This window comes from Gopherus flavomarginatus, chromosome 15 (genome assembly GCF_025201925.1).
Source record: "Gopherus flavomarginatus isolate rGopFla2 chromosome 15, rGopFla2.mat.asm, whole genome shotgun sequence".
Classification (NCBI taxonomy): Eukaryota; Metazoa; Chordata; order Testudines; family Testudinidae; genus Gopherus; species Gopherus flavomarginatus.
In genome coordinates this window covers 9,371,560-9,397,269 of record NC_066631.1, presented here as the reverse complement: position 1 = coordinate 9,397,269, position 25,710 = coordinate 9,371,560, and the positions used below count along the sequence as shown (strand labels likewise).

General features: G+C 49.9%; 2 protein-coding genes across 4 annotated transcripts in view; one reads left to right on the top strand and one right to left on the bottom strand.

The window, feature by feature from the left end:
- Positions 1 to 25,710, top strand: part of KSR2 (kinase suppressor of ras 2) — a 250,094-nt gene that overhangs the window by 141,531 nt on the left and 82,853 nt on the right. For all 3 annotated transcript variants that reach the window (XM_050924133.1, XM_050924132.1, XM_050924134.1), the window contains 4 exons: positions 5,035 to 5,076; positions 6,858 to 6,924; positions 15,180 to 15,228; positions 17,433 to 17,800. In XM_050924133.1, the coding sequence (XP_050780090.1) occupies positions 5,035 to 5,076; positions 6,858 to 6,924; positions 15,180 to 15,228; positions 17,433 to 17,800 (526 nt within the window). The remainder of the gene's footprint in view (positions 1 to 5,034; positions 5,077 to 6,857; positions 6,925 to 15,179; positions 15,229 to 17,432; positions 17,801 to 25,710) is intronic.
- The window catches only part of LOC127034846 (uncharacterized), a 299,262-nt gene continuing 280,185 nt past the window's right edge, over positions 6,634 to 25,710 (bottom strand). Inside the window, exon 2 of the mRNA XM_050924154.1 lies at positions 6,634 to 6,689. The gene's annotated coding sequence lies outside the window, so the exon portion shown is untranslated. The remainder of the gene's footprint in view (positions 6,690 to 25,710) is intronic.

Below are 25,710 nucleotides of genomic sequence, written 5' to 3'. Positions count from 1 at the left end.
GTTCATTCCAATGAGTTAATTAGACAAATTGGCATTTACACGGAGTAAACTCTGGATCGCCAATCTCCAAGGCAGCCCATCCTCACTTCCCCTGCAAGGAGTGGAGAGACCAAGTCAGGAAAGATCAAATTCCCAAAGCTGGTACCTGCATGGCAACTCAGAGTGAGGGACGCTTTCTCAACATGTTTCGTTAGCAGCCTCGCTCTGAGTGAAATGACCCTGAGCAGTGCTTGGGATGCTTTTTCATCTCTGTGCTAGGGCTACCCCCGGGTAGCACGTCCCACTGCTGTCAAGATGCTAGTCTCAAGAATTTCAGCTTTTTTCAGAAGCTTTATACAGGGTTAGGAGGTCTGAAATACAGCGACTTCTCCCTGGGAATCCAAGAGGCGTCCACTTTGATCTCAGCTCAGGGGAGAGTAGTTCCTCTCACACTGTAAACTGTGGTCTCGGGAGTTAATCAGGAGATGCTGAGCCAGATCCTTGGCTGGTGTAAATCAGCATAGCTGTATTGGCTTCAGTGGAACACTGCGGATTTACACCAGCTGTGCATCTGGCCCCATTCGTCAAATTCAGCTCTTAGTGTAGTGCTAGGCACAGCTCCACTGTGGCTTAAGTCGCTGTCTCTTGTGGTCTTTAAAGAGTCCTTGGTGCTTTTCATAGTAACCCAGGAGTCCGTTCTGATGTCGTGGCTAAATTCCTCTGTATAATTATATTTGGGTTCCCTGAGTATCCCCCATTGCTTTAATTGAATCCAATGTTCTTCACTGCCACCCGTAGCTACTGTGTAGTGCTGCTGCATCAGCGATTCCAGAGGTAACTGCCTTTTAGTGGTGGAAGAAGTGACTCTTATGCCATATGGACTTGATTCAACCATGTTGCACCCCACAGACCTGGTGGGAGCAGCTTGGTGTGGGGCTGAGATTCGTGCCAGGGAGAAGGCAGGTGGTTCTGCTGCAGTTCTGCAATGCAGAAGCAGCTTTACGTTTCAGCCCAGGCTCCCAAGAAGCCTTGCTGACAACTGACTCGATGTGCCCTGTCAGTGCAGCTCCCAGGTGCCCTGCTCCAGCTTAGTGTCTGAACTGTGCCCGGGGGCTTTGGACCCAGAGTGGGTGGTTGTGTGCGCTGCTGCGACACCCGTCCCATTCCCACAGCCACAGTCAGATTTTCATTGCCTGGGGACCTCAGTTTGGGTTCTGCCTCTTTGAAAAGCCTCCATTTATCCATGTCCAGGGTCAGCCACTTGCACCATCTTGATCCAGTATTGCGCCCTAGCCTGGGTTTTCATGGCCCTGGCTGGCTTCTGGAAAGCTGGCCTGGGAGGCGGGTGGAGTGGGGGGAACTTACTCTTGGAGTGGTGTTTTGATGTACGTGCAGTGAGCGAGGGCAAGTCTATACTACAAACTTAAGTCGACATAAGTTACATCGACATACAGTCACCGCAGTAATTACAGTGCTTTTGCACATCCACACTGCGCTCCTGGTGTTGGCAGTGAGTGTCTTTGCTGAGAGCACTTGTCCCAATTTCGCTGTCAGTGTGGGGCATTGTAGGATGGCTTCTGAAAGGCAGCCATGGTCAATGTAAGCAATGCAGTGTCTGCACTGACACTGCGCAAACCCAACTACATCAACCTCAGCGCTGTGCCTCTTGCGAGGGTGGAGCTACGTCAGTGGAGTGGGTGAGTTACCTCGGTGGGAGCTACATTTTAGCGTAGGTACTTACAGAGTTAGGTCGACGTAAGCTGCCTAACTCTATAGTGTAGAGACAATGCACTTCTGGAGCATAATTGCATTTCTCAGCTGTTTAAGAACACATGGCCCCAGCCTTCTGGCTTTAAACATCTATCTGAGATGTAAAAATTACCAGAAAAGGGGCCCTCTATTCTGCATCCTTGGTGCATTGTCACATGAGGTGTGATCATCTCTACCTTCGAACAGGCAGTTTGAGGAGCAGTCCCAGCTGCACTTTATGGGTAGGATCAGGCCCTGTGTTTGGCTAGAAGCACTCACCTTCCATTCAGACCGTGGCTATCTGTTTTTTGTGGAGCTGGGGTCAAGGCTGAGAGCACTTACTCCTGGATGAGAGGGGGGAAAGGTGCACCATGGGCTGTAGGAATCCCGTGGAGTTGCACTTGTCTGCTCTTGCCCTAGAACTGAGGAGGAGGCTTCAGTTTGTGAAGTATCAAATGCTTCCTTTCTCACCGTACAAAACACCAACCAACTTCTGATCATCAAAGTGCCCCTCTGTGCTGGAGGAAAGAGGGCTCTCCTGGTCGTTGCCTGTGTGTTCACTGTTACCTTTTCTCTGTGTTTTGTGTGCCTTGGAGCTGCTGTGCAAAGTTTCCATGTGTAGATACTGTTACATAGTGGCCATCATGTACTGCTAGGATACTGTACCATATGCACACTGAAGATCTATATTTAAACAAAACAGCTCCAAGTGGGCAGGGCAGTCTGCCAATTTGGGCAAATCCAATAAATTGGGCGAAGGCAAAGAGACCCCAGAAAGGAGGAGCTGGAGGGAGACAGGCACAGAAAAAATGCAGAAGTGAAATAACCTGCATAGAAAGGCCTGGTAGTGGGTCCTGCAGGCAGCCATCTGCTCACAGAGGGGCTTCTACAGTCAGAGGTGACCCAGAACTGAGAAGGTCCTTCACAGACCTGATACAGTCGGGTACCTTGAGATGGAGAGCAAGGAAAGCTGTGCCCATCACACCCGTCTGTAGGGACAGCATGAAATGGGGGGGAGGGGTGCTTGAGTGTCTCAGATTTAGATTATGAAGGCTGTCAGCAAGACCTAGAACTGAATTCACCTCTGTCCCCCTAGAACCTCTCTGACTGGCTAGCTGCCACTTTCTTCCCTGTTGATCTAGAAAGCCGTAGGCAGTTGTGATACCTGAGCGATGCCCCCTTCTCTGTCTGCCACTGGGACAGCTGAGACCACCTGGGAGGCTGCTAACAACAGTCCCAAGACTGATCACCTAAGAGATGGAGGCAAGGCATTTTCAGAGGAGGGTCTTAGGCTAGAATTCACCTCCCCCATAGTCCTGGTAGAGACAGAGGCCTCTAGGGTATGTCTACACTGCAGTCAGAGGTGTAGACATACCCAGGCTGGTTTTGATCTAGTTTGAAGAACAATAGGGGTGATGCCAGTACCTACACAGGGTCCTGAACTGGGGGAGGCTAGCTTGTGCCACTGCCCATGCTGCTGCGACTAGCTAGCTAGATGTGTCCACATGCACTGTAATCCCACCTCCCGACTCAGTATACACAGACCCTAAGCTCATCTGTTTTCTCACGTTGCTGCCTGAGGGGCTTGCTTGTGAGTTGGGTATATGGGGCTGACACTGGTTGTGCTGATTTTGATCAATGTGTCAGTGTAGCTGTACGGGGTGCGGGGGTATGGGTGTATTTGCATTACAGCAGGGGTCACCAATCTGAGCCTGAACAGGAGCCAGAATTTACTAATGTACATTGCAAAAGAGCCACAGTAAGACATCAGCAGCCCCCCATCAGCTCCTCCACCCCCCCACCCACTCCCAGTTCCTCCTGCCCACTGGCAGCCACACCAATCAGTGCCTCCCCCTTCCTTCCCGCACCTCCCGATCAGCTGTTTCATGGCATGCAGAAGGCTCGGAGGTGGGGGAGGAGGAACAAGGGTGTGGCAGGCTCAGGCTCAGGGGTGGGAAGGGGTAGAGTGGGGGCAGGGCCTGTGGCAGGGCCAGGGGTTGAGCACTGAGCACCCCCCGGTACACTGGAAAGTTGGCGCCTGTAGCTCCAGCCCCGGAGTCGGTGCCTATACAAGGAGCTGCATGTTAACTTCTGAAGAGCCGCATGTGGCTCTGGAGCCACAGGTTGGCTACCCCTGCGCTACGGGGACGATTATGATGGGCACATTTTTATAAGTAGAGCCACTCACTTCCTAGGCAGTGAGCTGTCTTGGCCCAGCTACTGCACTGCGATGGCACTGACAGGGAAGGGAGCGGATGGGCTGGCTGATCTCCAGTGGCATGGTAAGAAGCAATAATATCAAAGGTCATTCTGTTCCCCACACCTTTTAAGAGCCATCCTTGATTGTTAGCTGCCCTCGAGTTACCAGCGGTACCTCTCCTATGCAGTGTTCATTAGTTAGTCAATTGCTTAATGGGTGCCTGGTGCCTTAGACATGTAGTCTAGAAATGTCAGAGGAGTCCAAAGGACTTAAGTGCCCAAATCCCATTGGCTTTCAATTGGGTGGCCAGATCCCTCAGGTGGCTTTGGAAATCTCAGCAGCAAAGTGCTGCATAACTGCTAAGCTAAGAGCTGAAGACTGTAGAATGAGGGAGTTGAATTTTGATAGGTAACCTGGCTCCTAAACAGATCTAGGGCATGTAAAGCAGCCAGATGCTGGCCTGGCGACCTAGCTGTGTCCTGGCTGTTGTTACTGAAGTGCCGTCCACAGACTTGGCATTTGCACAAGGTACAAAATACCCAGTCCCTGCCCTGAAGAGCTTATGGTCTAAGGGCATGGCTGCACTTCAAGTTGGAGGTGTGAATTCCACCTCGAGGAGACATACCCATGCTAGCTCTGATCGGGTTATCATGCTAAAAATAGAGTATAGCTGCAGGAGCATGAGCGGCAAGAGGGGCTAGTCATCTGTATCCACACCTGTCTTAGATATGTATTTGGGGCAGCCAGCCCTCCCGCCCTGCTGTGGCTACATTCTATTTTTAGCATGTTAGCTCAATTTAGAGCTAGCGCGGATATGTCTCCTCAAGCTGGAATTTACATCTCCAACCTGAAGCGTAGCCATACTCTAACAGACACAAAGGAAATGGGGTATGTTTGTGAGAGATTTAACTGAAGGCAAGTCCATGCCCTGAGCTGCCATGTGGGACAGTGGGATCAGATGCCCAATTCTGGTCTCTTACTCCCTGGTCCAGCAGAGGCTGGATGCTCTGTGATGCAGGACACAGAGGTTTTGCAGATACCACCCTTCCAATTGTGCTGTGTTGCCCTTGCTCACTTTTTTAACTTCTTCCTTTCTCCATTGCAAGCTTCCCACTACTACAAGTACAAGCAGCAGTTCATTTTCCCAGGTAAGTCATTTCAAACGTAGTGCATGCAGAGTTACCCCTCTCTGATTTAGGAGCAGCAATACCTCCCTGTCCTGAGTTGCATGCCTTACTGTCATTGTTTAGGGATCTGGATGGTGCATGGGGTGGGACTTAAAGGGTGGGGAGGGGTTTTGGGTGTGTTTCTTCTAGAAACGAATCATATGAGGATGATTTGACTAAATTATTGAGGGTGAAATTCACCCCCTGTGCAGAGGGTCAGCTTCGGTCCCTCAGAATATGGGGGCATGGGGATGAATGATACCCGTGCCTTGTGCTGGCTTTTTGCACAGGGGTGAGTTTCACCCTATAGCGAGTAAATTCACCCAAGAGTTGCAATGTTTTTCAAGTGGGCCGGTCTCTTCTGAGGCTGTCCTTAGGGATAGGGTTTCCTGTGGGGAGGAGAGATGTAGTATTAGATGAGGAAAAGGAACTGGCAGGAAGCCCTGTCTGGAAGGTTTTCCCCTGCCCTGATCGAGGGTAGGTAGCAGAAGGTTTGGGAAGCCATGAGGGTAAGAAACAGATAGTTTTTTTAAGGTTAACTCCATCCCTAGGCAGGTTTGGGTTTTGTGACTGTTTGTCAGCTGAATGATTGAGCCTAGAGAAGAACATTGATTTGACGTTCAGCACACATGGCTGCAAGCCGTGGCGCGGGAGGGAAGGGCGAGTCAGCTGCAGGATGCCAGGAGAAAGCTGCCAAGGGCAAGAAGTAGCTGTGGAAGCACCTGCTTCCTCTGGCTGTGACTGATCCTTTAATGTGAACTTCACATTAAACCAAAGCAGCCAGGGCCAGCTGGAGAAGCTCCTCATTGGCCTTGTTTACTGACTACAAGGTCCGGAGGAACTAGTAGAGTCTCTCAAGGTCTTTTACCCATCCTCTGGGGGTCTCACTTCTAGTCTAACACCAACTGCCTCCGTCAAGCCCAGAAGTCGCCTGATTCTCCACTGCTTTGCTCCTCGTGGAGTCACGGGCTCTTGTGCAAGGAAGTGCAAAGTGCTGAGGGATGTGGAGAATCCTGACGTGGTCACTTTTGATCCATGCTTTGCCCAGATTTCTGTGGCTCCAGTAGGTGCAGTGCCATGGGAAAGTGCTCAGTGGGAGCTGGGATGTAGCCGCTTCATCTCATATTTCCTTTTTCCTGCCAACCTCTCTTCCCTTTCTCCTCTTTCTCCTCCCCAACCATCCTTCTCTGCTTTCCCCTCCCTCTCCAGGGCCCTTCCCCTGCCTTCACCTGACTCCCTTTGAAACAGGACTTCATTTTCTCCTTCTCCCTCTTCCCTGAATGCTCCATCCTGGTCTCCTGCCCCTGTCAGAGGCAGTTCTTCCTCACGTTGGTTGGGTGACCGACTGGAGGTGCCACTGCCGAGGCCATGCTGATGTCAGCACGGTGTCGGTTTGGGTGCAGCTTTGAGATGGGATAGAAGAGAGAAGCAGAGATGCTGGGCTTGATTCTCCTCTCCCTTATGCAGGCGTGACCCCACCTCGGTGAGTGCGAAGAGATGGTGGGCCAGGGACTTGGGGAAACCCCAGAAAATAATATCAGAGGGGTAGCCGTGTTAGTCTGGATCTGTAAAAGCAGCAAAGAATCCTGTGGCACCTTATAGACTAACAGACGTTTTGGAGCATGAGCTTTCGTGGGTGAATACCCACTTCCTCAGATGCATAATGGTTGTCTTACTGCAAACAAAGTGCCTAGCTTGGAAACTAAACTCATGACAGTGTGTCTTCCTCTCTGTTTTCACACTCCGCTCTCCTTTGTTTTCAGATGTTGTGCCTGAGACACCGACCCGGGCGCCTCAAGTTATCCTTCATCCAGTCAATTCTAATCCAATGTAAGTGGGGCTCTTGCCTTGTCTTTCTACATCCTTTTCACGTTGTGTTCTTCTCTCCCTTGCACCCCCGCTCTTGAGGATCACCCGCTAGCATGCTCAGTGAGGATAGAATCTTCAAAGATTTGAGGGGCTAAAAATCTAAGAAGTCTCTTCTGAGCATGAACAAACTAACAGTTTTCCCAGGGCTTATCATTTGGCTAGATGGGGTGCATTTTTACAGAGATGGCAAAAGGCACATTTGTGACCCAAAGGCCAGCCTCCTGCCAAATTTCAGACTCCTATTTCAAAGCACAGGGATGTGAGAGCTGTTCAAATAAAAGGTTGCAATACTTTTCCCCCCTAGCCTGGTTCTCAAAAATGGCTATACCATTTTGTCTGAAATAAAAAAAAACAAAAACAATCTGAAGCAGACACCTATCATGGAAAACTTCATAAGAACAGCACAGTTGGTCAGACCAAAGGTCCATCTAGCCCAGTATCATGTCTTCTGACAGTGGCCAGTGCCAGGTGCTTCAGAGGGAAAGAACAGAACAGGTCATCATCAAGTGATCCACTTCAGCCACATGGTTAAAGTTTGGAAAAATTCGATGCAACTGAAAACAGGAAGCACTGGATAACCTTAACAAAAGCAGCACTCCCAGCTCCACCAATAGTATTTGTTAAACTCCCTAAAGTTTGCATTAGGTGTCTAAATAACTCATGAAACTTGGTATATAACTGGCAGCTAGGAAAAGCTCTGCCAAGTGACCTATGTTTTTGCTTTTACTTGTGGCTGCTTTCCCTGTTTAGCTAAGTGTTCCCTAAGATCTTCCTGGCTAATGCTCTGATCAGCGTTGCATTAGCAGCACCCAGCAGCGCTGTTACATTTCAGGAGCTGTTGCCATTCCTTTTTATAAACTCCACTTTTGGGGGATTATGTAACTCAGAAATTTAGCAGCTAAGATCTCAGCCCAAACAGAAATGTAGGTTCTATCAGAATCGCCCACATTTTTCTAAATAGATTGGTAACCTGCTGGGGGAAGAGGGGGGGGTAAAGAATTGCATCTGTGTCCAAGTGAGACCACCTGCATGACAAAGGCAGAGCTTCTGGTGGCCTGACAAATAATGCCACAATGGTTATTTGATAGCCTGTGTCTGAGTCAAACTAGAGGTTAAAGTCCATTTTGCAACTCAAGCCAATGCGGGAGAGAGATGGAGATCTTACACCCAAATTCCCCTTGCTGCCTTCAAGCATATTTAGACCTTGTGAGATGGGTTGTACAGCTGTCACGCCTGCCTTCTGGTACATAAATAAATACATTCACATCAGAGGCATGCTGTAGTAAAGTAAGCTCAGGTATGTGGATAATTTATAAAGCTTTGGACCAGATTCTGATCTCACTTCCACCAATGAAAATCTGAAGTAACTGCATTGACATCAGTGGTGTTACTCTGGATTTACCACCAGAGTAACTGAGAAGCACTGAATCGATTTGGAAAGCAGGCTATAATCTCTACGCTCTTAGAAATAGGTATCATTATTACTACTATTATTAAAAGCAAGGGGTGGAAAACTGCTTAGCTGACTGTACAGCAGGTATAACAGATGGAAGCAAAATGGTTGCGTGTTAGTCTGGTGTTTGCTACAGTTTTCATCTGCATAGTGTTTTGCCACTTAAACTACCAGGACTCTTCTCATTTATACTGGTTTTGTGCAACTATAACTCCACTGATTCCAGTGGAGTAACTCCAAATTTACATTGGCACGTGACGGGGTGATCAGTTCTTGTCTTAAACATTTCCTCTGAAAGGTTTCTCCTCCACATTTAACACTTGAGACCTGATTCTCATTGACGCTTAAGCCCCCTTTCCTCTGCTCTGGAAAAATAGTCTTGATGTAGGTGAGAAGTACGCTCCAGAAATGTAAATCAGAGCGCGAAGGAATGACCAGAGAACAGAATGTGCAGAGAGGACACAAAGCAGTCTCTTCACTGGATGGAAACTGATACAGCAGTCTGGGTTAGAGGGACCTGGAGGATTTAACTGAGAGTGTGTCTACACTGGCAGAGTTACAGTGCAGGCAGTTACAGTGCTGCTCAAAGAGCGCTGAAGGGAAACCACTGTTGTGTGTTCACACGGTCAGCTGCCTGCACAATAGCATGTTCACACTTGCGGCACTTGCGGCAGTATTCAGAGTGTGGTATATTCTGGGCAGCTATCCCACAGAGCATCTCTTCCTCTTATGCCACAAAGAGTTGTGGGAAGGCAGAGAGGGTTGCGGGGCATCGTGGGTCCTGTCCCAATCCCCATGATGCATTACTTCACATCCCAACAATCCCTGTGCTTCTGTCCGCATTTGGTGTCATCTTTCAACAGTTCGTGTACTGCGCGCTCTGCCTCTTTGGTCTGCAGGAATGGATCCCGCACCGTTGACCAATATGCTGCTTGCTCTAACATGTCACGAGTGGCAGTGAAGTTATTCCTTAAACTACAAAGGCAAGAGGAGTGTGACATTGATCTCGCCATGTGTAGTAGCTATGACACGAGATTGCTTGGGGCATGCATGAAGGTGCTGACCACAGTGGAACGCCGCTTTTGGGCTTGCGAAATAAGCACTGAGTGGTGGGATCACATCGTGAGGCGTGTCTGGGATGACGAGCAGTGGCTGCAGAACTTTCGGATGAAGAAAGCCACATTCATGGGACCGTGTGATGAACTTGCCCCAGCCCTGAGGTGCAGGGACACAAGAATGAGAGCTGCCCTGCCATTGGAGAAGCACATGGTGATTGCACGATGGAAGTTGGCTACTCCAGACTGCTACCGATCGGTCGCTAACCAGTTTGGAGTGGGAAAGTCTTGGACTTGTGTTGATGGAACTGTGCAGGGCCATTAATCGCATCCTACTCCGAAAGACTGTGACTCTGGGTAACATGCGTGACATTGTGAATGGCTTTGCACAAATGGGCTTCCCTAACTGCAGAGGGGCGATAGATGGTGCGCATATTCCAATTCTGGCACCCGACCATCTAGCCACCGAGTACATTAATTGGAAGGGGTATTTCTCAATGGTTCTCTGGGTGCTTGTGGATCACCGTGGACATTTCACGGACGTTAACGCAGGCTGGTCTGGAAAGGTGCATGAAGCACGCATCTTTCAGAACACTGGTCTGTTCAGGAAGCTGCAAGCAGGGATTTTCTTCCCAGACTAGAAGATCACCGTAGGGGAAGTCAAAATGCCCGTTGTGATCCTGGGAGACCTTGCTTACCCCTTAATGCTGTGGCTTATGAAGTCATACATAGGGCATCTTGACAGCATAGGTGCTGACTCCATGGGTGTTCTGGGGCTAGAACACCCACGGGGAAAAATTAGTGGATGCTCTGCACCCACCAGCAGCCAAGCTCCCCTCCCTGCCCCACATCCTACCTCATTTCCACCTCTTCCTCCTCCCCTGAGTGCACCATGTCCCCATTTCTCCACCTACCTCCCAGCGCCATCAAACAGCTGTTTGGCAGTATATAGTATATAGCAAGCTCCGGGAGGGAGGGGGGAGGAGCGGGAATGTGGCATGCTCAGGGGAGGAGGTGGGGAAGAGGTGGGGCTGAGGTGGGGATTTGGGGAAGGAGTCGGAATGGGGCAGAGAACGGGAGGAGTTGGGGCAGGGACTTTGGCGAAGGGGTTGGGAGCGGAGGGGCAGGGGTGGAGTCAGGGCGGGGCCAGGGGCAGAGTGAGGGTCGAACACCCACTGACACAAGCAGAAGTCAGCACCTTTGCTTGACAGCAGCAAGGAGCAGTTCAACAACAGGCTAAGCAAGTGCAGAATGACTTTTGGTGGTTTAAAGGCCCGCTGGCGCTGTCTGTATGGGAGGCTGGACCTGGCCGATGACAATATTTCTATGCTTATAGCCATGTGCTGTATGCACCATAATATTAGTGAAGGGAAGGATGAAAGCTTCTCTCAGGGATGGACCACTGAGGTTCAGCGCCTGGAGGCTGAATTTGAACAGCCAGACACCCAGGGCTATTAGAGGGGTGCAGTGTGGGGCCATAAGAATCAGGGATGCCTTGAGGCAGCAATTTGAAGCTCAAAGCCACTAATATTTGTTGCTGTGCTCGGGAGTGCAGTGCTTGTAATGCTAGGAGTTGATTGTGATTGGTGCAGATGATGCACTGTGAAGGTGTAAGAATATTGCCTGTTGCTTTGCAGGGCTCTGTTTGCTTTCAATTAATGGAATAAAGATTGCTTTCAAACCAAAATAATTATTTTATTAAAAACAACAATCGGAGGAGAGTGACAAACAAAAAAACACATCAACACTGAGGGGGATGGGGGAAGGGGAAGGGTCCCAGGAGGAGGTGGAGTCCCAGGATGGTTAAAGATTTGTGTATGTCCAGGCATCATATCCAACCTTCTCCTTTGGAATATAGTGCAGCGGGTACTGTACATCAGCAGGGCTAAACTTCAGAGGGAGGGGTGTTGAGTGCAGTGGGTACTGGGAGTCCACAGGGCTGGACTGTGACGGTAGGAGTGGAATGCCGCGGGTACAGACTGATTACCACCAGACAGGTCTGCTCAATGGTCTGCGAGGAGATGTTGGATGCGATGGGTACTGAGTTGCTGCGGAGAATTCCTTCTTGGGTGCTGGCTGGTGACTCTTGCCCACATGCTCAGGGTTTAGCTGATCGCCATATTTGGGGTCGGGAAGGAATTTTCCTCCAGGGCGGATTGGCAGGTGCCCTGGAGGTTTTTCGCCTTCCCCTGCAGCGTGGGGCACGGGTCGCTTGCTGGTGGTTTCCCTGCAGCTTGAGGTCTTCAAACCATTTTTGAGGATTTCAATAACTCGGTCCTGGGATAGGGGTTGTTATAAAATTGGATGGGTGGGGTTCTGTGGCCTGCCTTGTGCAGGAGGTCAGACTAGATGATCAGATTGGTCCCTTCTGACCTATGAGTCTATGAGTCTATGAAGCCAGGAGTTGATAAGAGTGTGTTGGCAGTGTCTGGGGGGCGCATGGGAAAGAGTTTTGTGATAGTGGCTGCAGGGTGGGCGGGTGCGAAGCTGCTGGTTTGCAGCGCTAGTAGCACCTGAAGCATGTCCACTTGGCGCTTCATAATGTTTAAGAGTCACTCTGTGGCTTTGTTTGGCGTGCCACATTCTCCTTTCGGTCCCTCTTCTCGCTGTTCCGCCACTCCTTCAATTCCTGTGTTTCGGCCACAGAGTGCACATGACATCACACAGAAAGTCCTCTTTAGTTTTTCGTGGCCACTTTCTAATTCTGCACAGCCGTTCGGCCGGCGATAACAAAGAGGGAGGCTGGGCTCCCAAGGTCTCATCTGTGAAGCCAAAATGCAACATTTCACAGAAACAGCGTTGTTTGCACCACACAGGCCACTGATTTAAAACACAGCCACTGGTTACATACCTGCCACTAACTAGCTGACCCCAGGCAAGCACACATGAGCCACAAGACCCCCAGAATTGTGAGTAGCCGCAGGGGCAGGGGAAATCAGTGTTCCAGGACCGTACTGTACACTGGGCACAGTGTACCCAGCACTGCGGGGCGGCGGGGAGGGGCTTATAATCATTACAGTCCCCACATTTTCCACAGACTGTTCGTTATGGAAGGTATCTCACTGCTGAGGCTGAGCAGGGAATCAAGGGAGGGTCTTCTCCAAGCCCGCGGCTTCCGCCCTGGCCCTTATGTGCTCGGCTGTGTGCAGCAATGGTCCCCTCCCCCCGTGACGGCAGAGTGGCACGGGAAAGTAACTGTTAATGGGGCAAGAAACAAAGCAGCTCTGCCAAAGAACCCGCGGCAGCGGCTTGCCCAGTATCTCCATGAGAGTTTCCTGGAGATCTCTGAGGCAGATTCCCTTGAAGTGAGGGAGTCAATCAACAGCCTGTTCCGCCGCTCAGATTAGGCATGTGGTGGTACGCGCATCACACAGATACAAGCCTGCTTTCTGCAACTCTCCTGCCCCCAACAACTCGCTTCAGCAATTCCCCAAATCAAAGCCACTTACCAGCAGCCTCCTCTTCTGTTTGCACTTCGCCAAGATCTGACAGCTGCGACTGACTAGCCTCCTCAGGGGTAGAGAAGAGCTCCTGACTGCATGCATCTCTGACCTTCAAGTAGTCCCCTGCCGCTGGGTCCCCCTCCCCCTCCACATCCTTGTCCAAGATTTCCTCCTCCTGGCTCGGTCCACTCTCGACTGTCACGCGAGCCACCAAAGTATCCACAGTGGCCTTCGCAGTGGAGGTGGGGTCACCACCAAGTATCATGTCCAGCTCTTTGTAGAACCAGCAGCTCATGGACACAGCACCGAAGCAGTGGTTTGCGTCCCGTGCCTTGTGGTAGGCGTTCCAGAGCTCCCTCACTTTGCCCCTGCACTGCAGTGTGTCCTGGTCATGGCCCCTTTCTGTCATGCATCGTGAAATCTGTCCATAGGTATCATAATTCCTAGAGCTGGAGCACAGCTAGGGCTGGACAGCCTCCTCTCCCCAAATGCTGATGAGGTCCAGCAGCTTGGCATTGCTCCAAGCGGGGGATCGCCTGCTGTGTGGAGCAGGCATGGCCACCTGGAAAGATGTGCTGAGACCACTGCACATGTCACTGAGCAAACAGGAAGGAGACTTTCAAAATTCCCAAGGAATTTAAGGAGTGTGGATGACAATTGGTCACCTGAGGGCAGGGCAGTAGAGTTCAAATCAATGACCAGAGAGGCGAGAACAGGCATTGTGGGATATCTCCTGGAGGCCTATCGCAGCACTATAATCGACCAGGGTGTCTACACTGGCACTGTGGTGCTGTAGCCCCAGCGCAGAAAGCTGTACGCCTCTCGTCGGGGTGGGCTTTTTAAAAGCACTACAACTGCACAGTTTCTGCGCACTAAGCGGCTTGGCAGTGTGTGCGCCTCGGGAGTAGAAGCTTGCCAGTGTAGACAAGGCCTGACGTTAACAGACAAGTGAAAGTTTGAATCGGCAGCTGCACATAATTCAGCCTAAACCGAGCAGTGCATGACAGCGGTTCGCAGAAACCAATATTGTAATGGTCTCTGATACTCTAATAGCAATTACACTAAGGAGGACAGGCAGGGCTATGGCATATGAATGCCTACGGGGCCTGGGCTAAGCTAAGTGAGCCCTTGCTTTCCTACCAGCAAGCTCTGTTGTATCCACTTTCAGTACTGTCATCCTTTGGTACTACAAACTAACCATGCTATTACTGCTAATACTGCTTTGTGAATGCCTTACTGTGAATCCCTATTGATTGCTATTGACACTGTGGTAGCACCTCAGGCATGCACCAGGATCCCCGTGCGCTAGGTGCTGTCCAAGCACAGAACAAAAGTACCATCCCCGCCTCAAAAAGCTGATAAAATACTGTTCCTGGGCAAGACCCCAAGGCTCCTAATCAGTGTTTGTTGTGTCCTTATTCAGGCAAACTCCCTCGTGTCCCTGGTGTAAGGGCAGAGTAAAACCTCGCCAAGGAGCACAGGAGATGGCTCAATAGTTATTTTGCAGCACCGGGGACTCTTCTGTGCTCCAGTCTTGCAAGCACTAATGCATGTGAGGAACTTGACTCACCTCAGTGGTTCTGGTAGCTCTGTGGGCTACTCCTGTGAGCAAAAGCTGGCCTTTGCAAGATCAGGGCCTTACGGAGCCAGTGTCATTAAGGATGTCAGACTCGCAGCCTATCTGAGGCCCCATAGTGACATCATAATTACATCCAGCACTATAAAGGCTATCTCTGTTTCCAAGCCCTGCTTGCCAGGTGCAATGGATAGCTGGTGGAGGAACTCTTTACAATACTCTCTTTTTGGTGACCCAGAAGTTCTAAAATTATGACAGTCAAAAAAATTCCTCTTTTCTTTTATGCCAAATAGATGGGGTTACCTGCGGCTTCATCTTCCAGCACATGTGCTAGAGAGAACTATGCACTTTCCTGCCTTCCTAGGACCAGGGCATCCTTTGATCCTCAGACCCCCTTGTTACATTAACTGGTGATGGGTTCAAGCCACAGATTTGGGGTTGGAATTTTCTTAACTGGGGGAGGAGAGTGGGGGCCATTCAGACCTGTCTCTGAAATTAGCATGTCAACAAGGCGTGTTGCAAGCCCGAGGTTCCTGCACACTGTTTTCTTTTGTCTTGGGGGAGGCTGAGCTGGGGGGAAGCAGGAGCTTACAGCCATGTCCCGGTGCTGCTGTGCAGTGTCCGGGCACAGAACGTAGGGAACTTTCCATGCACGTGGTGGCATATTAAATTTGTTTTATTTTTAACAGCCTTGAAGGAAATCCATTGCTTCAAATTGAAGTGGAGCCAACCTCCGAGGTAAGAGACATGCAATGCTACTTCAGGCTTTTTATTCCATTGAAGATTGAAAGGAAAAGTTTACAACCTGAACTTCGTTAAAACAAGACCCTGCCACGGCCTAATGCTTTGGCATCTTGCCCCCTTTATGATCTATCTCTCTTCTCAGAGGCAGTTATATGGAGCTGGCTGGCCTCAGCGTTGTACTTAATGGACCGTTATATTATATACATCTCAGAGTGCATTGCACTGAAGCTGGCATAAAATTTGCATCTGCACTGTGAACTGGCCTGCAATTGAATTAATGGATGGATCTGATTCTAGTCTGACTTATGCTGGCTTTAGTGGAATTACCACTGCTGAACAGCAGTGGGAACAAACAGAGAACTAGGTTGGAGGGGGCATTGCTGCCCTGCTATCCCCAGTAGCTCAGAGGGAGGCAAGGTATAAGGGGGTCAACGCAGACTGTTAAGCTTTTGATAACAGATACCAGGATGGTGGGTCTCTGCTCAGACCAGGTGCAGAGCATAGATATAACAGGCACATGTGAAAAACCATCCTAAGGCTCTAAGCAATTTAGGAGCACAGGCTCCACTGACTTTCAATGTTACGTGTGCTCTGAAGTCACTTAGGCACTTCTAAAAATCTCATCCTGAAAGCGAAGGGCCTGATTCTTGACTCACTTGCATGACTTTTATGCCCATGTAACTCCATTCACTTCTATGGTGCTACATCAGTGCAACAGAGCAGAAGATCAGACCCCAAATGTGTCACAGCAACAATAGAAATTAGTAAAATAACATAGATACACTCTGGCCTAAATCTCTCTAGTTTTCCCTGATAATTTGTAAATCTTTCAATTTGTCTATCTATCGTAGAGTTATAGATCACTACAATACCTGAATGTCCAAAAGTAACTGCAGTAGCAAAGTCCCTTCATGGCTACCTCCAAGTCTATCTGTCCATCACAATAATGTGTCTATTTGCCAAGGCGCACTGAATGCAGTGAAAAATTATTTGAATTAACAATGAACAATGGCAAAATTCACCCGTGAATCATATTTGATCAGCTCAAGTATGTGTCTATCCTAATAGTGTGTGTCTATCTGATCTTCCACTTACCGCTCTTCTGAGGGATTTTTTTTAATAGGGTCCAAATTCTGCTCCTGTTTACACTGTTGCAACTCTGTTGAAGGCAGTTTGCACCAGTATAAACAAGAGCAGAATTTTGTCCAATAATGTATTTAGATTTCGGTACAATCTGTATGGGAATATCTGTATTTTGTGTGTGGGTGTAGGGGATTAGACTCTCAAATTTACACAAAACTCGCTAAGACATTTCATGAAGAAACAAACTCAGGATAGTTCTGAGGGAGTTTCAGTCTGCAGCCCTCTGGGCACTGCAGTAGTAGTAGGGAATCTTAGCGAGGCGAGGCTGAGCTTTGCAGGCTCCAGTGCTGGTGTCAGAAAAGCTATCCAAGAAAATAAGGTGTTGCATTTCAACCTCTTGCTTTGAGCATTTGGTCTGCAAGTTTCCATGGCAACTCACTGCAAACAAGTGTTTCATTTCCCCCTTCTAATGCCCCAAAGCACAGTCTGGCTAGATCCAGGTAGTCGCTAGCAAATTTTCTGGTGCTTGCCATGTGCACCTGGCAGGTTTCTCTCCATGTCTGAAGAAGTGCTAGAGACTGGAGCTCTGGCAGGTTTTCATGCAATCCAACTTTCCTAGGCTCTGCTTGTGTCCCCTATTAATCCTAATCCCCAAGCCCCTCACTCTTGGTCTCACTCTCAAGCAGCCTCCAAGCAGCACTGCTACAATACTAGCTAATCCCCTTCTCAGCAGAGTCTTGGCACCCCTCTCCAAGCTCCGCTGCCATCTGGTTAATAGACTGCCTTGACGGAGTGGTCTCTTCCAAATCCTCCATCTGCCACCTAACCAGAGGAGGAGGAAGAATCGGGGGAGGGGAGAGGTGGGGATTAGGGCATTCCCAGGATGTGGCTTTGACTGTGCCTGGATTCTTAGAAACACGTGTGCTGGCAAAAAGCAATCCTGGGAGGGAGTGGGTTGGCTTGTGGCCATGATGGGTGCATCGCTGGGAACCACTCCACCTGGTTTAGTGGAAGCACATGTTCCCTTCCCACCCCTGCTCCCTGCATGCACAGACGCTGTGAGAAGGGCTCTGGCTGACCCCACTCAGGCAAACACCCCACTTGTCTCCCCGCAGAACGAGGAGGGGAACGACGAGGCTGAAGAGTCTGAGGATGACTTTGAGGAGATGAACCTCTCCCTCCTCTCCGCTCGCCACTTCCCACGCAAGGCCAGCCAGACCAGCATCTTTCTCCAGGAGTGGGACATCCCCTTCGAGCAGCTGGAGATTGGAGAGCTGATTGGCAAAGGGCGTTTTGGCCAGGTGTTCCATGGGCGCTGGCACGGCGAAGTGGCCATACGCCTCATCGACATCGAGAGGGACAATGAGGACCAGCTGAAGGCCTTCAAGCGGGAGGTGATGGCCTACAGGCAGACGCGGCACGAGAACGTGGTGCTGTTCATGGGGGCCTGCATGAGCCCTCCCCACCTCGCCATCATCACAAGGTAAGCTGTGGGCTCTGCCACTAAGCTGGGCAGCTGTCGTGAATCCAGGCTGTCAAAGCTGTGTGGTAGCCTGGGCAGTCATAGTGAGGAGCTGGGATATCTTTGCCCTGTAACACAGGGTATTGCCTTCTCCAGGCTGAGCTGCTGGAGATGACGCTTTGGCACACCAGAGAGAGGCCTGGGCTCTTGGAACCTGTGTAGGTGGCTGTGAGGTCTGAGACTAGAGGATCTGGAGGCTCAAGCATCCTCAGGGACACATGCCTCTCTTCTTCAGGAACCAAAGATCTAGGGATCAGTCCTGCCTGCGCTGGAGTTGATGGTTTAACTCTGGCTGATGTAACTGAAACAAGGAGCCAGCCATTGGTATGTTACAGCTGTCTGTAGGTTCCTCTAGAGGCAGTTACAGCTGACTCTCCTTGGACAACTGAAATGCCTAGTATAGATTATGCTGATTAGCACCTTGTAAAGGCTTTTGAATTTGGTCATGACCGAGAAGTGCTGTCGGCTTCAACTAGGAGGGACATCACACGCTTTGGGTGTGAATGTGTCAGCGTAGATCTCTAAATGCAATTGATGGAATGGCTACGCTTTCCGCTTGTCTGGTGTGTGAAGCCAAGTGATGACGATTTCTGAAAACTAGCGTGCGAATGGTGCCTCTCTGCTGGGAACGGGTCTAATTATGTAAGCTAGTTGAATACGTGGTGGTTTGCCACTCTGTAAGGACAACAGACTGCCTACAGGTTCCACAGATAACTTGGTGCTTTGCTGGTGCTGGGAAATATTTGCAAGCATCTGATTTCAAGGGTCTGCTGGGTTTGAAGGTCACCCGCACCCCCATGGGGAGCAGTAGACAGCAGTTTTTAATAGTGAACATGGCAGAGTTTCCTGGGCCATCTCCTGAGGGCCTTGCCTCAGGAGCATGTGACAGGGCCCTAAGTAATGACAGTGAAAGCTAGCAAATACTGTGTATCTGGGTTCCCCTGTAATACAGTGCGAGCCATCACGGAAAGGGTCCAACTTAGGAACAGGGAAAATAATCACCCTATAATATTTAACCAATATTTACATGGTCAATGGTCAAGTTATGACATGAGTGGGCAGTTACACAGTTATTGGTGCCTAAACTGGATCAGTTTCTTCACCCTAGCAGAGAGGCAGGTGGTAGCCAGTCTCTATACAATAATAATGTATTTATATATATAACCGTACAGACGTTAACCAATGAATCCTCACAATGTCCCCAAGAAATAGGTCTGTGCATATTGTTCCCATATAGCAGATGGGAGAACTGAGGCATGGAGGTGAAGTAATGTGCACAAGACCATACAAGACGTCAGTAGCAGAGTCTGGATTAGAACTCAGGACCTCCTGACTCCCAACCCTGTGCTCATTTCCCCTGCCCACAGCTGCAAAAAAATGAAGGCACAAGAATGGATGCACCTGTAATAGGCACCTGCTCGAAAGGATTCTGCCTCTGAAAACCTGGTCCAAGTTGTTCACTTTCCTCTCCTACCCCTTACTCAATGGTCACCTAATCTCACTGTGCAACAAGATTAAAGAATTTGTCTTCTTATTGAATGACTTCCATCATGTGACAAGCTCTACAAGGCTGCTCTGTTAGCAGTCAGCACTCGGGGCTTCAGCATCAAATCTTTCCACAGGCTGAATTATCATTGAAAAGTTCCTGTAAGGTGAGGCTTCATTTCCAGACTTCTCTTGGCAGAATTTCAAACCCCCAAAATTTCAAAATGCGCTGACATTGGAAAGCTTCACAGAGCCATTAGCCGTGAAATATTTCATCATCTCTTTCCCTATCTCCCTTGAAATGGCCCATTCCCAGATTGACTGATCCCAGTTCAATTGAATAGTCAGGCACTGTGGAGAAGGGGTTCTTGCTGACTCACTTAGCGTGCTGCACCTAACGTAACGCCAGGAGAGGCAGACACTGTATCACATATGCCAGTACTACTGTTATCAATTGCTGCTCTTGCTCTGTTGAATTAAGTTGTCATTTGCATTCTATCTTTTTAAGACGTGGTTTTCAGGTGGCTTGAGTATTTCCCAGGGAAGAGGAAGAGAAGAATTCTTCAGGGCAATCCAAAGAGCAGGGGAGGTACAACTGAAGCAGGGTACAACAGAGGGGAAAAACTTGGAGTGAATATTGGGTATAGGTTCTTCAAAGTGAGACTTTAGACTCCTCTCCCAAGGGAAGTATTCAGAGCCCAATTGCTTGGGACACCACAGATTAAACAACATACTGTAGGGAACAGTCCCGCACTGGCCTTGGAGGATAGCCTAGATCTCAAATGTCTGTGGTTTCCATCTGATCCTAGAGAGGCCTGCAGTTCTAGATGCCAAGGAGGAGACTCAGGCAGGCGAGGGGTCTCTGTGGTCCTCCTTGATGTCTCCCACCTGGAGTTGTCACTGTGGATTGCTGAGGGGTGCGTTCTTTTCAACCCTTCCTGATGCTGGATGTATGCAGTGAGCCAGCCCCAAGGCCATGCAGCACTTGTGGCCCATTGGACCCCCTCAAAATAGGGCTGATGGAGGACTGACGCAATGCCTAGTCCTTCGGTTGGCACTCTGCACCGGGGGGACTTACCTGCAATGCAGCACTTACTGTGAAGTCAGAGGGGCAGCTCGAAGGAGCATGTGCTGCCGTTCAAGGTACAGAGAGTTGCAGAAACAGAAAAAGCCCCAGAAGTTGTTGAGTTGGCTCTAATGACATCTCTAATTTAGTTGGGGGAAGATGTCTCTTTCCCCAGTGGCAGGTGATGAAAAGAGGGGTGAGTTTAATCCATAGATGGTATAAAAATCAGTTTTTGGGACATGAGAAGTAAATGCCCTTTTTTTTCCCCCTGGAATAATCCTCATAAACCCTGGCAGTGAAGTTAAACTGGATTTCAGCTCTCTGACCCGTTAGCGAGTATTCAGTCAAAAATTAAAAACCCAGACTGATCCATTTCTGTAGTGTCCAAAGCCATGTTGCTGTGTTACATTGCATGGAATCGGCTGTTCCAATCACTGGTGGGTGCGGCTTGTGTCCATTGTCCCTTTGATACAAATACTGTTGAATGAAGCCCTTTGGATGTGTATTTGCACAGCATTTAGGTTCCATTTCATATCAGGACTCGTGCAATATTTTTCTAGCTACAAACCATTTTCTGTCCTAATGCCTTTTATGTAATCCCAGCAAGGTGCCATTTTTGACATCTTGACAAAATAAATATGTGCACTGTGGTAGCTTGATGCATTAATATTGGGTCTGGAGAGCTTTCCGATCTGCTTTTTCCCATATGTTTTCAGTCCTTTTTAAGGTCAAAGTACAGCTTTATTGGATTGCCCTAAATAGAGCTGATGTCCCTCATGTCTGCCAGCACTGAATGCTTCTGGAACTGACTTTACTCTGTGTACAAACAAGGCTGAATTGGTCTGTACGGCTGGTTTTTAAATCACAGTTGGAACCATTTTTTTGTTTTCTGCTGCTTGTAATGGTACTGGATGGTGGAGTGCTCCAGTGCCCTTGCGTTATGGACTCTGTAAATGTCCTTTATTATGTCTGGGCTGGCTAGTTTGGGAAGGCGTGAGGGTCTGAGGGGGAAGGAAGATTCACAGATGAATCCCAATGAATTTTCAATCAATCCTAGATTTAATCATATTTGTAACACATCAATTATTTCCTCCATTGCTTCCAGACTTCTCTGTTCTTCTGCCCGTTCCTCTCCATATCGGGTTCCTCTCCAGGATCTGGCTTAGGGAGGCCCTGGCTATGGAATGAGTGGCGTCACATGACACAGGAGTAGGGCTTGTTAAGGAATAAATCTGAATGACCAAGGGCAGTCACAAAGCTTAGGAGAACTGGCTTTCATCTGCAAGCTCCTGACACTTCAGCCCTTGCTCTCTGACTGCTGTTCCGCATGGGTTCATGCAGACATTGGGAAGGGCAAGGGAGGATCTGAGCCTCAAGGGACCCTGCACGGGGAGGACTTGCAAGGGCTGGAACAGTTTTTCATGATGGGTTCAGTCGGAGAGGAAACTCTGTGTCATTGCCAGGGCATTTCTGTTCACTCTGCCTCCTCTATTGGTCTGGACAGAAAGTTTGGTGGTCCATGGTATCAAATGGCACACAGAGGCCCAGCCAGATTAGTCTGTGGGCTGGAGGAGATCATCAACTGAGGGATCAGTGCCGTTCAACCTCATTCCCTGGCCTGAGGCTGCATTGGGTGGGATCCAGGACACAGACAGCAGAGAGGTGGCACTGAAGAGTATTTATAACTCACTTCTCAGCTAGCTTTGAGGGGAGCCATTGTAGGAGCTTTCTGCTTTACCCTGTGCTCCTGCCGCAGGGCATGCATTGCAGGGTGGCTGCCTACCTGCATTGCCTGCGTGTGCATTGCGGGGATGGATGCATACGTGCATTTCTTGCATGTGCATAGTGGGGCGGGGGCAGGGGCCTACGTGAATTACCTGTGTGTGCATGGCGAGATGGATGCATACGTGCATTTCTTGCATGTGCATGGCGGGGGCCTACGTGAATTGCCTGCGTGTGCCTGGCGGGGGTGGGAGCAGGGGCCTACATGAGTTACCTTGTGTGGAGGTGGGGCCCTATGTGCATTGCTTGTGTTGCACTGCGAGGGCAGGGGCCTATGTTTATTACCTGCCTGTATTTTGACTCCTGGCCCCTAAAAAGGAAACTAGCATCAATGGGAAAACGCTTCACCTGGTGAAGTATCCGATCCAATCAGAGCCATTGTTTTTAGTCCTGGGCTCATTCATATAATCAGGTGACTGTGTTATGTAGCCTAAATCTGCCTTTCCCTAGTCCTGTTTGGGTCAGGGTTAGGGCAGGTATCATCCTTAATAGCAACATAATATTTGTGATCTCTGTGCAGGAGATTTACCCTTCATAGGCAAAGAGACAAGGTTTTATTTTTTCTTTTAACAGGCTTACCTAGGAGCAAATACAGTTCTTACTGTGGCCTTCAGGGAGCGAGTAGAGGGTGCATTCAGGAGGGGATTGAGGCACAGTGCTGGGCTCGAGGGATGTTAGTTTGATGGCTCTACTTGCCACTTGGGGCTCATTAAAGATAAAATCAGTTGAAAAAATTCTGAATTTCCTATCCTGATTCCCACATCTAAGCAGCCTGGTGGTGACGAGTGGGGTAGTGTTTGCAGGGATGTGCAGAACTCCAGGGCACAGGCTGTAGGGTTGCACAGCTGACTGGGCAGTTAAAAGTCCGGTCGGCGGCGCAGTGGGGTTGAGGCAGGTTCCTTGCCTGCTGTAGCGCCATGCAGCTCCCAGAAGCAGCGACATATCCCATCTCTGGCTCCTATGCATGGGGCAGCCAGGGGGTTCTGCACACACCCCTCCCCCAAAAGTGCTGGTTCTGCAGCTTCCATTGGCTGAGAACCATGGACAATGGGAACTGTGGGGGCAGTGGCTGCGGACAGGGCAGCGTGCAGAGCTTCCTGGCCGCGTCTCTGCATAGGAGCTGGAGAGGGGACATGCCGCTGCTTCCAGGAGCAGTTTGAGGTAAGCACCAGCTGAAGCCTGAACCCCTGACCCCCCCCCCCCGTACCTCAATCCCTTGCCCCAGCCCTGATCCCCCTCCTGCACTCAGCCCCCTCGGTCCCAGCCCGGAGCACTCTCTTTCACCCTAAACCCCTCATCCCCAGCCCCACCCCAAAGCCCACACCTCCAGAAGGAGCCCTCATCCCCTCCCCTGTGGCCCAGCCCCCTGCCCCAGCCCTGATCTCCCTCTGAACCCCTCAATCCCAACCCAGAGCACCCTCCTATACCTCAAATTCCTCATCCCTGGCCCCACACCAGAGCCCACACCTCCAGCCAGAACCCTCACACAACCCTGCACCCCAATACCCTGCCCCAGCCCTGATCCCCTTCCCCCCCTCCGAACCCCTTGGTTCCAGCCTGGAGCACCCTCTTACACCCCAAACCCCTCATCCCCAGCCCCACCCCAGAGCCCACACCTCTAGCCAGAGCCCGACCCTCCCCCTGCATCCCTGCCCCAACCCAGAGCCCCCTCCCACATCCTGAACTCCTCATTTGTGGCCCCACACCTGAACCTGCACCACCAACCCAGAGCCCATACCGCTTCCCATACCCCAACGCCCTGCCTGGAGCCTCCTCCCATACTCCAAACCCCTCAGCTCCACCCTCCAGCCTGGAGCCCCCTCCTGCACGCCAAACCCCTCTTCTCTAGCCCCGCACCACAGCCCACACCCCAAGCCGTAGCCCTCACCCCCTCCCATACCCCAGCCCTTTGAGCCAGCCCAGTGAAAATGAGTGAGTGAGTGAGGGTGGGGAGAGTGAGTGACGGACGGAGAGGGGATGGACTGAGAGGGGGCAGGAGCGAGGCCTCAGAGGAGGGGCCGGGGCCGGGTCAAGGGTGTTTGTACGAGAAGAAAGTTGGCATCCTAACAGGCTGTCATCCATAGAGTGTGGATTGGCTTCAGCAGGCCTCCTTCGACACTTCCCTCACATCGCCCCTAGACACAGGTGTCTCCAGGTGACTGCCAGTTGCTGTTTAAAAAGCCCCTTTTTCTTCCTGATCACACAGCATTTGCCATCGAGGAAGGAAACATTTCTCTACATTTGAAAACAAATGTCTCCAAACTATTAAAGAAATCTCTGCTTCCAGCCCCTCATTTTCCAACCCAGCGTTCAGAGCACTCAGCTTCCTAGCAGGCCCTTCAGCAGAGCAACGAAATCTGTGGTGCAAGACACAAGGAGGAAGATTTGTGTGTGTGTCTGTACATTTTCCATAGCCTGTGTGTGGGTGTTGTTCCAGCGTCAGCAGAAAGGTCTCTCCTCCCTCACCCAGATACCCTTGTCTGGGGGACATTTCAGTACCAAACCAGACAAGCTTTGCAAGCTTTGTGCACATGATGTGACATTGCAACAAAGTACAGTAGCTACTACGGCCTAGGGTGGTTTATCAGACCATCTCACTGCTGGGGAACAGGCATGGAGAAGTTAAGCGATTTGCCTATGAACGCATTGTGTGTCAATGGTAGACACTGAGTCAGTTCTATGCTTTAGCTGCTAGACTGGGGTAGTCAATAGGCGGCCCATGGGCCAAATCCGGACCTCCAGATGCTTCTGACTATACTTTGACCAAGGGATTCGGACCTTGACAAAAAGTAATTGGCTATTCCTATTCCAGACTACCCTACTTCTCTCCGTGTTTCCTGAAATGTCTCTGAATATGACTGGTCTAACAAGGCAACCCTATTACCCATATAGGAAAGGAATTATACTCGGTTGTTTCATGACAGTTGTAAGCACCAGCATTTTGATATGACACCTCTCGGAAGCAATGCGGTGGGAACTCCTACGAGAGTTTCCATCAGAGCTGCTAATAGATTTTCCCGGAGGTAATGAGCAGTGTGGACATTTAACATTCATCTTAATTTGACATTAGCAAGAATGAGTGGGAGCCGGAGTGTCCCAAGTGCTGCATAACAGATGGTGTGAAACCACAAAAGAGAAACAGCATCAAACTCCTCAGCCCTGTGGCACTGAAGGATTTAAAAAAAACAAAAACTTTATACTGCAGATGAAAAATTCCAAGTTCCTTTTACAGGCTTTGAAAGAGAGAGCCTGCACTGTGAAATCCTTAACACGACCACACCACAAATACACAGAACACTCGCTAGGAAGGGTTGTCAAGTGGTGAGAGTGGAGTGTAGGGTGGGAGAGAGGAAGTGGTCATTGGGATCTTGCTGAACTCTGCCACTAACCTCCATGGGTGACCTCAGGCAAGTTACTTCACTTCTCCACTCCTCCATGTGTCAGCACTTACCTATCCCACAAGGGGTTTGGGAATTTTGATTAATGGTTTTCCAGTGCTTTGAGGTCCTTAAAAGGACAAGTCATCAGTATTTGATTA